Source organism: Rhinolophus sinicus, chromosome 1 (genome assembly GCF_057876585.1).
Source record: "Rhinolophus sinicus isolate RSI-liver-muscle chromosome 1, RSI-T2T, whole genome shotgun sequence".
In the NCBI taxonomy this organism is placed as follows: domain Eukaryota; kingdom Metazoa; phylum Chordata; class Mammalia; order Chiroptera; family Rhinolophidae; genus Rhinolophus; species Rhinolophus sinicus.
Genome location: NC_142501.1, coordinates 24,834,154 through 24,848,466, shown reverse-complemented (window position 1 = coordinate 24,848,466; position 14,313 = coordinate 24,834,154). Strand labels below are relative to the sequence as shown.

The following is a 14,313-nucleotide window of genomic DNA, read 5'->3' as shown; positions in this document are numbered from 1 at the left end:
CCTGTGTGCGATGCCCGTACTGTAGAGTAGCTTGGAGCAGGCATTCTTGTGCAGCACGCACATCCCCTTGGCTGCCCCAGAGGCCACTGCAGCTGTCTGCGACATTCTCTGTTTGTGGGGCATGCTCAACCCACGCACAGGGCAAGCTGAAGTGCCATAGACTCAAACCCAGCAGTGACCTTCAACCAGTGACGGATTCCTGCTTGCTCACCCCTCAGTGTAATGATTCTGAGGTGTGCTTCACAGTGTCTTAGAAGGTCCCCACTGGGATTGAGTCCCAGTTGCCTGTGGCATTAACCTTTGCGTGAATCCATCCACATTGTGTTCCCTCCCTTTTCTGACTCACCACCCCTCTCCTTCACCAAGCTTCCTGGGAGCACCTCCCAAATAAACTACTTACTCCTAAATCCTTGACTTTTGAGGGTAACCCAAACTAAGAGACAATCAATGAAATCTACTATCACTGTGACTTTCAAAGGCATGGACCCTCCTAGAGTTTGCCCTATGTGCCTCTCCCATTTGCTGGTTTGGATTTGTATCCCTTTGCTAGAATAAAACTATAATTTTCAATACAGCGCATTCCTGTAATTTTAAATACAGCATAATACAGAAATATAAAATACTATAGAAGAACATGGAGAAAGCTTACTACCAGCTGAAGGCATCTGGGAAGGCTTTGGGAAGGAGATTATGTGTAACATTTGATTTGGATGTTAAAGGATGTGAAGGATTTGTACCTGAGGGCATGGATCAGGGAAGGGCATTCTAGGGGCTAGAGCAGGGTCTTGTGTCCACTTTTCTAATGATCCCTCCCAAAGCTACCTGTGAGTCAGGTGGGCAGACGTGCCAGGCATGTCCACACACGGGTCTCATCTGGACCCAGAACTCCCTGGCCAGCGTGGCCTGGTGCTTTGGCCCTGTGCTCAGCATCCTTTCAGGCTGTACTTATGAGTGCATGCGATACAGGCTTAGTGCTTTGCTTTTGGCCCTGTACTATGGCCCTGCAACCTGTTTTCTTTGCCAAGCTATTTGTCATGGTCTGTGGAGACACCATTAAGTACTCTGCACAGCTGCCCACTGGAGCGTCCCATGGATCTCGAGTCTTCTCAAGGCACCAATGAGATTTCTATTCACTGTTTCTCAGGGTTCTTTGGAGAACTGACTCCTCTGTTTGGACCTGATAGAACACACTGGGAGCCCCACGTTTGAGGCATTAGGGCTCAGGCTGTGTTTGTTTCACTTATTTGATAATCCTTCATCATCTGAGTGAGTGAATGCAAGATGACTCAGCCTACCCAGAGAACATACAGGTGACGGCTTTCCTGCCAAAAATGGAGAGAGAAAGAGGAACCATGCCATGGTGCCCGAGATGAGTCTTTGCTGCCTCTTGACTAGTTCAGTGATTAACAAGTTTTTCATCAGAGACTTTTGTTCAGGTGAAATCTTATAGAAGTGGCAATTATACAGGGAAAAGCTGAATTCCCTTGATGAAGGTGGTGGGGGGAAGTTCTGTTTGCTCAGACCCCTCTTTGAGGAGCAGTGTGAAACCATTGCTTGAGTGGATAAGAGGGGGGAAGTGTAAGGAGAAAGGTGATGATGTAATATACCCTGGACCTCATATTACCTGGCAAACCATTTGGGATCTCCCAGATGAATTCAATTCTAAGTGCCAGAGAACTGGATCTCTTGGTTTCTACTCTGAAGGACTAAGCTGAGAGACAATGTCTCATGTCACAGGGTCAGAGCTCTGGAAAGTTGAGAAATCTGTCTTTCAGTCTTACCAGCTTTGCTCTTCTTTTTCAGAGGTTCCAAAAACAGAACAGACTTTTGAAGAACGCCTGATACTCAAAGCATTCTTGCTAAAGTTTGTCAATGCCTACTCACCCATCTTCTATGTGGCCTTTTTCAAGGGGAGGTGAGTGTATTGTTGTCATACATGGAAGGGAAATTGGTCACTAAGTATGAGTCCTCCAGAAGAGTTAGCCTGTCCCTATTGTCAGTTCACATCCTCAGCCCCACCCCCCCATGTCCACCTCCACCTTTCTGTTCATGAAGCAATGGCTTTAACACTAAATCATTTTGTTTTCGCATCTTCAGATTCTGATAAATAGGGAAAACTCTACATGGATTTGGCTCTGGGCCCTTTTAAGGGTGAGTCTTAAAAAGAATTTGAGTCTCCAAACTTTGAGGATGAGGCAGGAGGGAATTTCATGTCTAGCCAGTGGCTCTTAGGTTTTGCAATGCAATTCTGATGATAACTACCCAGAGTTAGTGCAGACTTCCCAGATTAAGGGCACAGTCTTCCCCAATACTGCACTTCAGACACTAGCCATAATCTGTGGGGTTCCCGGAACATTCATTATTTAGACAATAATTCCTACAACCAGTAACCCCTCAGGTTTAATAATTCACTAGAACAGATTATAGAACTCAGGAATGTGCTATATTTAAAATTATAGTTTTATTATAGTAAAGGGATACACATCCAAACCAGCAAATGGGAGAGGCACATAGGGCGAGGTCTAGGAAGGTCCTAAACAGAAACTTCCATGTCCTCAGGACATGTCAGCTTCCTGGCACATTGATGTGTACCACCAACCAGGAAGGTCATCCAAGCTTCAGTGTCCAGAGTTTTTATTGGAGTTCCATTAAGCAGGCATAGTTGATCAAATCATTGGCCATGTGATTGAACTCAAACTTCAGGACTGAGGTCAGGCTGCTATTATGTGTCTCAAAGCCCCAACCCTCTAATCACGTGGTTGGTCTTTCTGGCATGTTCTCATTCGTCCTAAGGGATCTCATTAGCATAAACTTAGGTATAGTCCTAAGGGCCAACCAAGAATAACAAAGACACTCCTATAGGGAAATTTCAAGGATTTAGAAGTTTTTCCCAGAAACCAGCAACTAAGGCAAGTCAAATTCTCCATTATACTCTAGGTGTGAACGTAAAAATAACTTCTGAAAAATATTTTCTCTAGTCAGATTCATTGGCTACCTACAAGGAGATTTCCCAGTAGGCATCAAGTATGTCAGGAAAACTTCCCTACAACTAAATGCTTATCAAGCAGACATTGATAGTGAGAACTGTCACCATCCACATTTGATAATTTTTTTTATAAATGTATTTGTGGCCCAAACCACAACCCTTTCCCAGGACTTCTGCCCTTGACTCTCATGAAGTTGTAGTAGCAGAGAGACTATCCATATTAATGAGTCGATAACTTAATTGGTATTTTCTATCTAGATTTATTATCAATAACAAATGGCATATATATATGATATTCTAGGCAAAAAATAAATAGGGTCCTGACTTTTGGATGAACTTGTGGTACATTGAAAGAGATAGTCTTGCAACAACACACTGTAATCTGCAATAAGTGCTGTAATAAGAGGTGTAAAAAAAGTGTTTGGTGAACACTTGATGAACAGCGAGAAGAAGACCTCACAGAGAAGGAAACATTTAAGCTGAGCCTTAAATAGATGAGTAGGATTTTAACAGGTGGACACAGGAATGACATTTCAAATAAGTAGGGTTCTTCTGATGACCTGTCTAGTTCTATGATTGGCTTTTATCTCTCTGCCTCCCCCACCTGCCCAGTCTTCTTATCCTCCAATAAAATCGACACTACTCAGCAGAGGAACGAGGCAGGCTTCTTCCATTCCTTTGAATATTTTCAGTAAGAAATCTAGACTTTTTTTTTTTTTTCTGATCCCAGGAATCCCCACTTACAACTGAGTCCATCTCACCCTTAATTTCAGGGAAAATCAGAAGCGCTCACAGAGGAATTGCAATCAGAACTCCGTTCTGGACACTGGTTGAGGGAAGATACACAGACAGTGCACTTGGAGATAATCCAAGCTTCATTGTGTTTAGGCTCGGAAGTTATCCTCCCCACACATGCACACCCTGTGATCTCGCCAGCCCCACAACAGCCTTAGCTCCTATCCCCTGGCACCCTAGGTGTTATAGGTGATTGTTAGTGGATAAAAAGGTGTGAACTGCCCTGACCAGTACTTCTAAGGACATTGGGCAGTAGCTATTCCACTCAGAAAGCATGCCTTCAAGTGCCCCTGACTTTTTTTCTCCCTAACTCTTCCCACGCTTCTCAATTTCAGGTTTGTGGGCAGACCTGGAAGCTATGTTTATGTGTTCGATGGTTACCGCATGGAAGAGGCAAGTAGAGCCACTGGTGTTTCCTGCCTGGCTAGTGCTTTGTAGGTGCACCTGTCACCCCCAGCTCCATCATTATCCCGATTGCAGCATGGCTGAATTCATGCCCTTGCTTCTCTGAGCTCCCTTTGTCTAACCGCTCCTGCCTTTGTCTTTTCCTCTCTGCAGTGTGCTCCCGGGGGCTGCCTCATGGAGCTCTGCATTCAGCTCAGTATCATCATGTTGGGGAAGCAGTTGATCCAGAACAACATCTTTGAGATTGGAGTCCCGTATGTAATGAACTCTTCTCATCTCTCTCCTTGCTGCCAGGGCCTGGCTCAGTAAGGCCAGACTTTTAGCAGGATTTGCATGGCATCTCCTCTTCTCAGATAACTTGGCTATTTACTCCTCTGTCCGCTTCCCCCATAAGGCAGGGCTCCTCCCAGAAGCCTTGTTTGCCAGTCTGATTCGGGATGTTTGAGGCCCAGAAAGAGTAAGCCCTTTATTAAGTACACGTAACCAGCAAGTAGCAGAGCTAAGAATCAGGTATCTCTAACCTCAAGGTGCATAATATTTTTAATGCTATCTGTTTTCCCAGTGAATAAGTGAAAGAGACTTTCAATATGGTGGACAGATGAATATGAAAGTTTGAAACATTTAACCATTTAGAAAAATCTCTAAGAAACTGTGGAATATATGATCTTAGGAGCGAAAGGATGCATAGCTGGCGAAACACAGAATGGATTTCTATGTGGATTCTCTCTCTCTTCCCAGTTGGTTTATATAAATTTCATAGAAAAATGACTTTCAATTAGGTTTTGTGTTGAAATAGTGACGAAAAAAACACTGACTCACAGCCACTAGACCTAAAGCAAAGAGGATGCTGCAAGTGAGAATCTACCTTCAGGTCAAAGAAAATGGAAACCATTCTGTGTTTCATTTCTATTGCTTTATGGTGTTAAAAAAGAATCTGTTTTAGGGAACAATTTCAGGCAGCCCAGCATCAGAGAGCTGGGAATTGCAGCGATAACTGGGGTAGCACTTATAGGCTGGACCAATTCTGTTTGGGAGGACAGAATGGACAATTTGTACCAGACCTGGAATTCTTTGCAAAATTCTTGCAAGATTAACTGTTCTGGGATGCAATAGGCAGTCCCCAGAGGATTAGGTGAAGATACTGCCACACACTGCATCTCTCTCTTGGAGATTGACTATGTACATTATATTAATTGTTTCGAGAAGTCCTGCTATAAAGAAACTTGTTTAATCTGTTTCTTTCCAGCTGTATTTGTTCATATCATTGACCAACGTTCTTAGTTGTGGATCTTGGAATCCACTCTGGCTAGTTCAAGAAGCAAACGAATTTAAGAACAATAAGTGGCTAACAGAATATTCTTTAAGGGTCAGAGAGCCTGGCTCTGAGCTACATAACCAGGAATGACACTGTCTACACTGCAGGAGGGCTTGCAGGGAATACCACTGTCTCTACTTCTTGGCTCATGTGACTCAGATATTAAAAGATGCGAATTGTATACCAAAAAGTGCAGTCTGAACTTAACTAGTTGTCTTCATCAGCTTGGGCTGCTACCGTGTTTCTCTGAAAATAAGGCCTAACTGGACCATGAGCTCTAATGCATCTTTTGGAGCAAAAATTAATATAAGATGTGGTCTTATTTTACTATAATATGAGACCAGGTCTTATATAATATAATATAATGTAAGACTGGGTCTTATATTAATTTTTGCTCCAAAAGACGCATTAGAGTTGATTGTCCAGCGAGGTCTTACTTTCAGGGAAACACGGTATAACAAAATAACAGACTGGGTGGCTTAAACAACACATATTCATTTCTCACAGTTCTGGAGGCTGGGAAGTCTAGGACCAAGGTGCCAGCAGATTTGGTTCTTGATGTGAGCTCTCTCCCTGGCTTGCCGATGGCAACCACTTTGCTGTACGCTCAACATGATCTCTTCTTTGTGTACATGTGGAGAGACCAAGAGTTCTGATGTCTCTTCCTCTCCCTATAAGGGCACTAATCCCATCAGGGGGCTCCATCCTCCCGACTTCATCTAAACCTAATTACCTCCCATAGGCCCCACCTCCTAGTAACATCACATTTGGAGTTAAAGCCTTCCACATAGGAATTTTGGAGAGAATACAAACAATTCGATCTACAACAAAAGCTTGTCTGTTTTCTGTTTTCTTTCAACTGATGCCCAAGATTTGTCGGTAATTAATTAATTAATTAATTAAATTCCCCTCGTCTTCTCAGAGCTTAGAGTTTAAGTTTGGGAGACAAAATAGATAACATGTAACTGGGTGCCTATCTGCAGTGCAAACTCCATCAGAATTCAGAGTAAGTAAAGGTCAAGGATTTTGGAGCAGTCAAGGAAGGCATCCTAAACAGAGGGGTTTCTTCCAGGCAATGTCTGTCTCTTGAAAGAAGGCTGCGACCATCATATGTAATAAGGTGGTCTGCCATTATTTTGTTTAAAGAAACAGTTTCTCTTGGGTGTGGGTATCTTTTCTAAACAAACAGCAGACTGACTCAGGCTTATCAAAAACACCTCCTGACCTAGATGGTACTACAGATGGTGAAAGTACGGCTTGTAGAGATGGCAGCTCCCTGATCAAAGGCTTGGGGCATGTCAGTGCAAGGGCCAGAGCCCAGGATCTCTCTAAATCTATTGAAAGGTTGCTGAGTCCTCGGTTGCTGGGCTGAATGGAACCACTGGCGGCTGTATGATTCCACTCCTTTCTCCATGGAAAACGACACCAGAGTCACCTGCTTCCATGGGGAGCTGTAACTGTCTGAAAAATCTCCAGAGAAAGCTATTCTTAGTCTTCCTCAGGAACGGACTTAAAGAGCTAAAGATGTAATGGAAAAAATGTAGTTTACCTGGAAAGGAAACCCTTTTTAATGAGAACTCTACTTCAGGGAATGAGAATCCTCAACATTTCCTCATAAAACTTTGCCATCCCCATGCGCAGAAAAGATCTCACTATTACCCACCACTAATTAGGCTGAATGCTTAGGATGGTTTTCTGCCTCCACACTGGGACAACCTCAGGTGGCCCTCAGGCACATGCTTGTCTTGCAGGAGGATTGGTGAGACTATTGGTGCCTGGGCATCTCGTTCTAGCTCCCTGCTTAAGTTGCCTCTAGCCATCAGTCAGGAAATCATCAATCTCGAGAAACTGAACCCTCTGAAACAGTGCCCTGTTCCCAGCTTTCTGACTGACAGTCACTTAGTGATAGTCATCAAGCAATGCTGGTGAAACACATGGTTGCCATTCTCTAGGAGTTTACCATCTCAGAGAGACTGCAGTTGTTATAGACAAACACCCAGAAAATACACAGACCAAAAAAAAAAAAAAAAAAAAAAAAAAAAAAAAAAAAAAAAAAAAAGATATTCGAAAGCCACATCTAGCTTCTTTGAAGCTAAAAATCCAGCCCCTCTACCACTGCTACAAGGGCAAGTCTGCATTCCCCTTCAACATCTGGGGAAGATACCTGTCCTTCTAGTAAATAAATCATTGTTCTGCTTTGGATGGATTTGTATATAGCTTATGGGCATGAGATGCCCTTTTTTTTTTTTTTTTTTATTCTTGGACATCTGCTCCTCCACTTAACCCTTTCACTCTGGATGCAGAAGCGTTTTATAGAGTATAAGAGAGGCAAGAACTCAGGCATATGTTTGGACAGTGTCTTGGCAGGTTTCCCACCCACCAACTCCATCAGCTCCGTAACAGATACGAACACATGGTTGTTGGCCTTGAAGGCTAAATTTTCTTGTTTGTGCTTGATGTGTGTTTAATATGCCACAGCTAATTGATGGCAATTACATAGCAACTCATAAAGCTGTGGACAAGTCACTTCTCTAAGTCTCACTGTCCTCATCTCTTGATGAACATGATGGCATTATAACCGTCTCTAAGGGGCTGTCATTTCAGCTCTTACATTCAATGAACCTCTCCTCTAGTCAGTGAAATTAGTCACTGCTGATTACTAGTACAAGTCGCTTCTGTTTCAAAATATTGTTCTTCATTTCAGTTTCCAGTCTGCTAAAGGACACATGCCACATAATTATATAATTAAATTCAATAATGTAGAGCAAAAGCTCTGCCGTTAAACCCTAGGGTTCTTTATAATTCTATGGGTTGTATTTTGAGTTTGGTCACATGAAATCACTATGATTATGATGATTGGATCTTCCACTGTCTACTCAGAACCCACTCTCCATAGACGAGTCCCACGCAATGCAGTGTTCAAGCACCTAGCAATATCCTTCTGTACAACAGCTGGAAAACATGAAATAAGCAGGAATATAAAAAGGAATCTTTCATAGTCCAAACAGAAATGATAGTTGAACCTACCAGTGAGGAAGGAGCAGTGTAAATTATACAAACTAGTGGTCTTTAGGTCTTTGGTTGGGGTAGCTCACCGCTGAAAGGCAGAGATTGGGCAGGGTGTGACAGATGTGGGTTTAAATCCAGGCCTTAGAATGTACTCACTTTGTGATCTTGGGAAAGTTATTCTAGAAAGATTTTCATTCAACATGGCTATGTGAAAATACAACTTGGATATATGTTCAACTATCTAGAAAATAGAAAATGTGGACATCCGAAAAAGGAAAAACCATTCTGACATGAAAACAGATAAAACTAGGTTGCACGGTCTGGCCTCAGACTGTCCCCACTCATGCCACCCACGCTCCAGGGGGCTGACACAGTTGTGGCAGATGCTTTCCAGAGAGGAGCTGGGTGGTTTTAAACATTAAAGGCATCAGAATAGTACTCATCAGTAGCACCCTCTGAGATAACTTCCGGCATTGTAAACAACATGGCAACATGGCAGAATCTGATCTCGTGCTGTTCATTACCTGAGTCCACTGATGGGGAATTCACTCATCCCCACCCCCCTCACACACACCCCACCTTTCTCTTTCCCATATGTGTTTGTGCAAGATAGACTTTGGGTCCTAACTGCGTAGTGTCTCTAAACATGCCACACTAAATCCCAACTGCTTGCTATAATTTTATCTCAAACTTACTTCCAGTGTTGTGTGTGTGTGTGTGTGTGTGTGTGTGTGTGTAAGAAAGAATAAATGCTTTTTTTTTTTTTTTTCAAGTTCCAGATTCTTTCCTGGGCAAAGTCTGAGGTAGACAGAACAGATAGATCTACTTCCACTGGCAAAATTTCCCCCATCCCTGTTCTTACTAAAGTGCAAGATCACATCCCAAAATATCTGTTAATATAACCCTGGACACAGCCAGTAAGATTTTATAAACTTTCTGCTTTTTTTTTTGGTAAATGTGATAAATATTACATTTCAAGACATAAAACAGTCTCTCTTTACAGCCATCACAGGCAAAGGAGGTCTGTGTTCTCAAATACAGTGGAATCTGGCCATGAATCCAAAGTTTAAGGAACAAATTTGACCCTTGTCAGGTGTCAAGAAAAAGAATACATAGCTCAGAGGTTGATGTGTTTCTCTTCTTTGGCCCTACAGGGCTTGGTTCTGCCTTCTTTAATGAGACTCGAGGTGGCTGTGGAGCCAGGGTCTGTGGAGGACTGCCTGGGGCCCAGATTCCTGCCGCGGGAGGCCCCAGGTGTGACAGACACTCCCCATGGCCTTGGGGTGAGCCCATGGGGCACAAGCAGAGGAAAGACTCTGAGCCTTCCAGACAGTTTCTCAGACTTGTCATTAAAAAGGGACAGAAACATAGCAGATGAAAAGGATAAGGGGGTAACATCAAAGGAGTTATTTTAACGAGCAAGTGCATCATACGGTCAGAATCATAATCTGAAGTTTTCCAAACGGCCCATCTGTATGTTATACAACTTGCAGGATTCCTGTTAAATCCCACTCTTGAGGCACTTTCTTCATTAATTTTTTTTAATGGTCGCCAAGATTTCCTGGAGGGAAACTTCAGGGAAGGAGGGGTTCATGAGAATTAGTTGTTGGATTTTGCTGTTTTTCCCTCATCACTTTGACATGCCCTCAGTGTATTACACTGCTGACCACAAAGTCCTTCCTGAAGCTCTTCGTTTGCCCTCAACTTCTTCGCCACGTGGTCTTCTGTTCCTATGACTGCTCCTTCCTTGCCCTTTGAAAGCTCCTTTCCCTCCATCCATCCCTTAACTGTTGATATGTTTTCCGCCCTGCTCCATCCACGTGTTGTGCTCATTGTAGGGCTTCAGTTGTTCTCTCCATGATGATTCTCAGGCCTTGAGCTCCAACCCAAATCTGTTTTCTGAGCTCTAGACCCATGGACAAAATTGCTTACTAGATATCCCCACTTAGTTGTCTCATAGGACCCTCCATCTCAACATCTCCTCAAACTACCTCTTCTCTAGTGTTCCCTATCTTAGCTGTACTACCATCCACACAGATGCCCAAAGACCCTTCGTTCCTCATTCTTCTTCCCTTCCCACATACAATTCACCACCAGCTTCTTAACTCTACTTCCTAAGCATGTCTCAATCTGTCTATTTCTCTTTGTGTCTATTGCAATCACCCTAGGCTCTGCTACCATAATCTCTCTCTTGAACCAATGCATAACATGACTTACAAGGCCATTGATACCATGAACTTGCACTATCTTTATAAATCGTTTGTCACTTTCTCTATGTTCTAAGCATTTTGAACTCCATTCAGTCGCTTTTATGAACCATTCTCACATTTGCCTTTGGCTGTTGCACAAATAATTCCCTCTGTCACACCACTCTCCCTCTTACCCTGTTTCTATCATCTTTCATCATTTAATTGGCTTACACATCTCTTCCTCACAGAAAACTTCCTCTGTTTTAGACCAGGTTAGGTTTCTTTGTTTTATGTTCTCATAATTACCTAAACTTCTCCCTTCACAATACTTATCACACAATATTGGTAACACTTGTTTAAATGTCCACTTTCTTAGCCACTCTACCCCATTAAACACATCAGCTGTCTTATTGGTCACATTTGTTTTTTTCTTGCAGACCATCCTTTAAGAACCCTTCATTCTCCTGTTCAAGCCTTTGTTCACTTTGTTCACTAAACCTTCTCTATAGCTATCAATCTGAGTTTGATCCAATGTTTCCCTTTTATGATGGATTCCATGTTTGCTGAATTACATATGTTTTCTTTCTTGCTTTATATACTTGGTTGGTAAAATACATCCTGTGGGAACTTCATGAGAATGAAATCATAGAAGGATAACTTCTTTGAAACCTTGCATGTGTGAAAATCTTTATTCTGCCTTTGTACTTGATGTATACTTTGGCTGGGTATAGAATCCTATTCTATAATCATTTGCCTCCTCAATGTTAATACATTTCCCTAGAGTTTTCTAGTGTCAAGAGCAGTCATTGAGAATTCTAATATCTTTTTTATTCCAAATTATTTTTAGAGAATCTATCTTTGTCTCTTTGGACCTGGAATCTTTTAGAATCTTTTTCATAATTCTTAGAGTTCTGAAATCTCATGGTGATGTGCTTTGGTGGAGGGATTTTTTTTTTTCTTTTCATCATTATGCTGAGTAGCTCCTTCCAATCAGAAGATGCATGTCCTTCACCGCTGGGACATTTCCTTATATTTGCCTCCTTCACCTAACTTAATTCTCTATATATTATGTATCAATGGGAAGTATGAAAAGACTATACCCTTAGGCATATTTTAGCATTTAATATTAAAATAATAATAGCCATCATCTATTGAATGCTTACTATGTCCAGATATTGTGCTAAAAATTGTGTAAACATTGTTTCACCTTATCCCCATAACAACCCTGAGATGCTGGGCCATTATTGTCTTGTTATTCTAGACCAAACAAGTCCTGCATGTGGTTGACTTAGTCTACTCAGACTTCCATAGCAAAATACTGCAGACTGGGTAGCTTAAACAACAGAAATTTATTTTTTCAGAGTTCTAGAGGCTAGAAAGTTCAAGTACTGGCAGAGTTTGGTTTCTAGTGAGGGCCTTCTTCCTGGTTTGCAGGTAACCACCTCCTCACTGTGTCATCACATGGTGAAGAGAGAGAGAGAGAGAGATCACTGTCTCTTCCTTTTCTTATAAGGCTACCAATCCTATTGGATGAGGACCCTACCTTTAAGACTTCATTTAATCTTAATTACTTGCTGAAATATAGTCACATTGGGTGTTAGAGGTTCAATATATGAATTGTGGGGGTGGGGGAGGGGGTGATTTCAACCCATAGAAGTGGTAGACAATGTACAGCTTGACTTTAATGGAAAGATGATGCTGTTTATGTTATTAAGACCTGAAAATATTTGAGTTTGAAGGAGAGCATCTTTCTACTATTTTCTGGACACTCTCTCTTCTCCATGAAGGGGGTGGATAGATCACCTGTTAGACAATAGGACTGTCTCTTGTTGCCTATCAAAAAGCAAGAAAAATTCAGTTTCTTTGGGTTTGCAGAAACCTGATCCTTGGCAGGGGAGCCTTTCATTACTGGTAAAGGACCTCCTCAGGTTGTCTTTAAGTAAAAAGTAGTCTCTATAGTGTCCCCCATCTGTCCTTGGATCAGAGATGACTTCATGTTAAAATTTAGTTTGTTTCTCCTTTTTGTCTGCAGAACTAACTCTAACCTCCAGAGGCTTTTGGTGACTGGTCCATTTCTTTTCCAGAAAACTAAAGAAACTATTTCGGAAGCTGAAAGATGAGACAGAACTTGGAGAAACTGACTCTGCTCATTCAAAGCATCCAGAGCAGTGGGACCTAGACTACAGCTTGGAACCATACACTGGTCTGACTCCAGAGTACATGGAAATGAGTAAGACCTCATGTTCTTTCCTTCTACTGAGGGCAGATTTGGACAAGGGGGTGGGGAAATGACTGGGTCAGTCTCTGCTCCTTCCTGGGCTTCATGGCTACACAATGTCACTTCCAGTGCCACATGAAAATTGAGAAAGGTGGGGCAGAAAGAGTCCTGGTATGAGACCCAGGAGCAACTCTTATCTTCAAGTTGATATTAGGATGATGTCCTCTTCCTTGGAACTCCTCATCTAGGAAATGAGAAGTTTGGTCTCTTAGGTCCCTTCCTACGGCTTCTATCATTGATAAAGCTGAAAGGAAAATAGTGAAGTCTGACCTATAAGAATATAGTTTCCATTAAGAAAGAGTAAAGTAGTCCTATGACACTGGGGACAAAGGTGTATATACATCTTTGACATGGAGAACATAGGAGAATCCCCCACTCTGATCAGGTAGGGCTGAGTAAAATGTCAGCTCTTCTCTTTTAAAAGTTGGGGATTATTTTGTATAGGGGGTGAGAAGTAGATTTCTAGTTAAAGAGCCTCTGGTTGTTCTTGCATAACGCTTTAAAGCAGGAGTGCATGTAGTACAGGCTGATAGAACACAGTTGTTTTACATGTGGTTCAGAAGACATGAGTTTTCCATTATGAGAAGTATCCCAACTTAGACCAGCTGCCTTCAAACTCTTGGCTACTTGTGAATAATCCTGCTTTTTTATTGAGGTGGATATTTGAGAAGCCTCTTTCCAAGACTTGGAACTAATGAATTAAAAACATAGGACCAAGAGGTCAGACATATCATCTAAACATTTACTCAATCTAGAGTGTTGGAGAAACACTAATCAGATCCAACAAAAGAATCACTCAATACTTAATATTATTTCATTTCCATAATGACTCCTGCCTCCTTTGTTTAATCACTTTTAATAGGGTACCACCAATGCCTCTTTGTGTACCAGGTACCTCCCTTGCTATTTCTAATTGATATTTATCCTCTTCTGTTTGTAAGAATGTGTGTATCTGTGTTAAGGGTAGAGAGATGGGCAAAGTCAAGATTAGATGGCCACAAAAGATCTGTTCTAGCCTTGGGGATCTAAAATTCCAGGCAAAGCTTGAGCTTTGTGTTCTAAATAAACTCACCAGAGAAGAAACAATCATTATATCTGCTTCAGGAATAATAGGCAAAGAAAATATCAAGACCTGGTTTATGTAAACACATAGTTCCCTTATGCTTTTCACCTTTAGCTAAGTGCTACCTCTAATCCCTCTCTTACCAGATATTCACAAAGAGATGATTGTTTGTGTTTCAGATACCATTCTATGTCTGCCATCCTCTTAGAAAGAAATTGCTGCCAGAGATTGAGGCTTCTATTTGAGAAAGGGCTTACATTAGAAATCCTTGAG

At 41.9% G+C, this 14,313-nt stretch overlaps 1 protein-coding gene across 1 annotated transcript in view; it reads left to right on the top strand.

The window, feature by feature from the left end:
* The window catches only part of ANO2 (anoctamin 2), a 309,076-nt gene that overhangs the window by 260,068 nt on the left and 34,695 nt on the right, over window positions 1-14,313 (top strand). Inside the window, exons 17-20 of the mRNA XM_074326158.2 lie at window positions 1,804-1,915; window positions 4,117-4,174; window positions 4,340-4,440; window positions 12,784-12,929. Coding sequence (XP_074182259.2) covers window positions 1,804-1,915; window positions 4,117-4,174; window positions 4,340-4,440; window positions 12,784-12,929 — 417 coding nt within the window. The remainder of the gene's footprint in view (window positions 1-1,803; window positions 1,916-4,116; window positions 4,175-4,339; window positions 4,441-12,783; window positions 12,930-14,313) is intronic.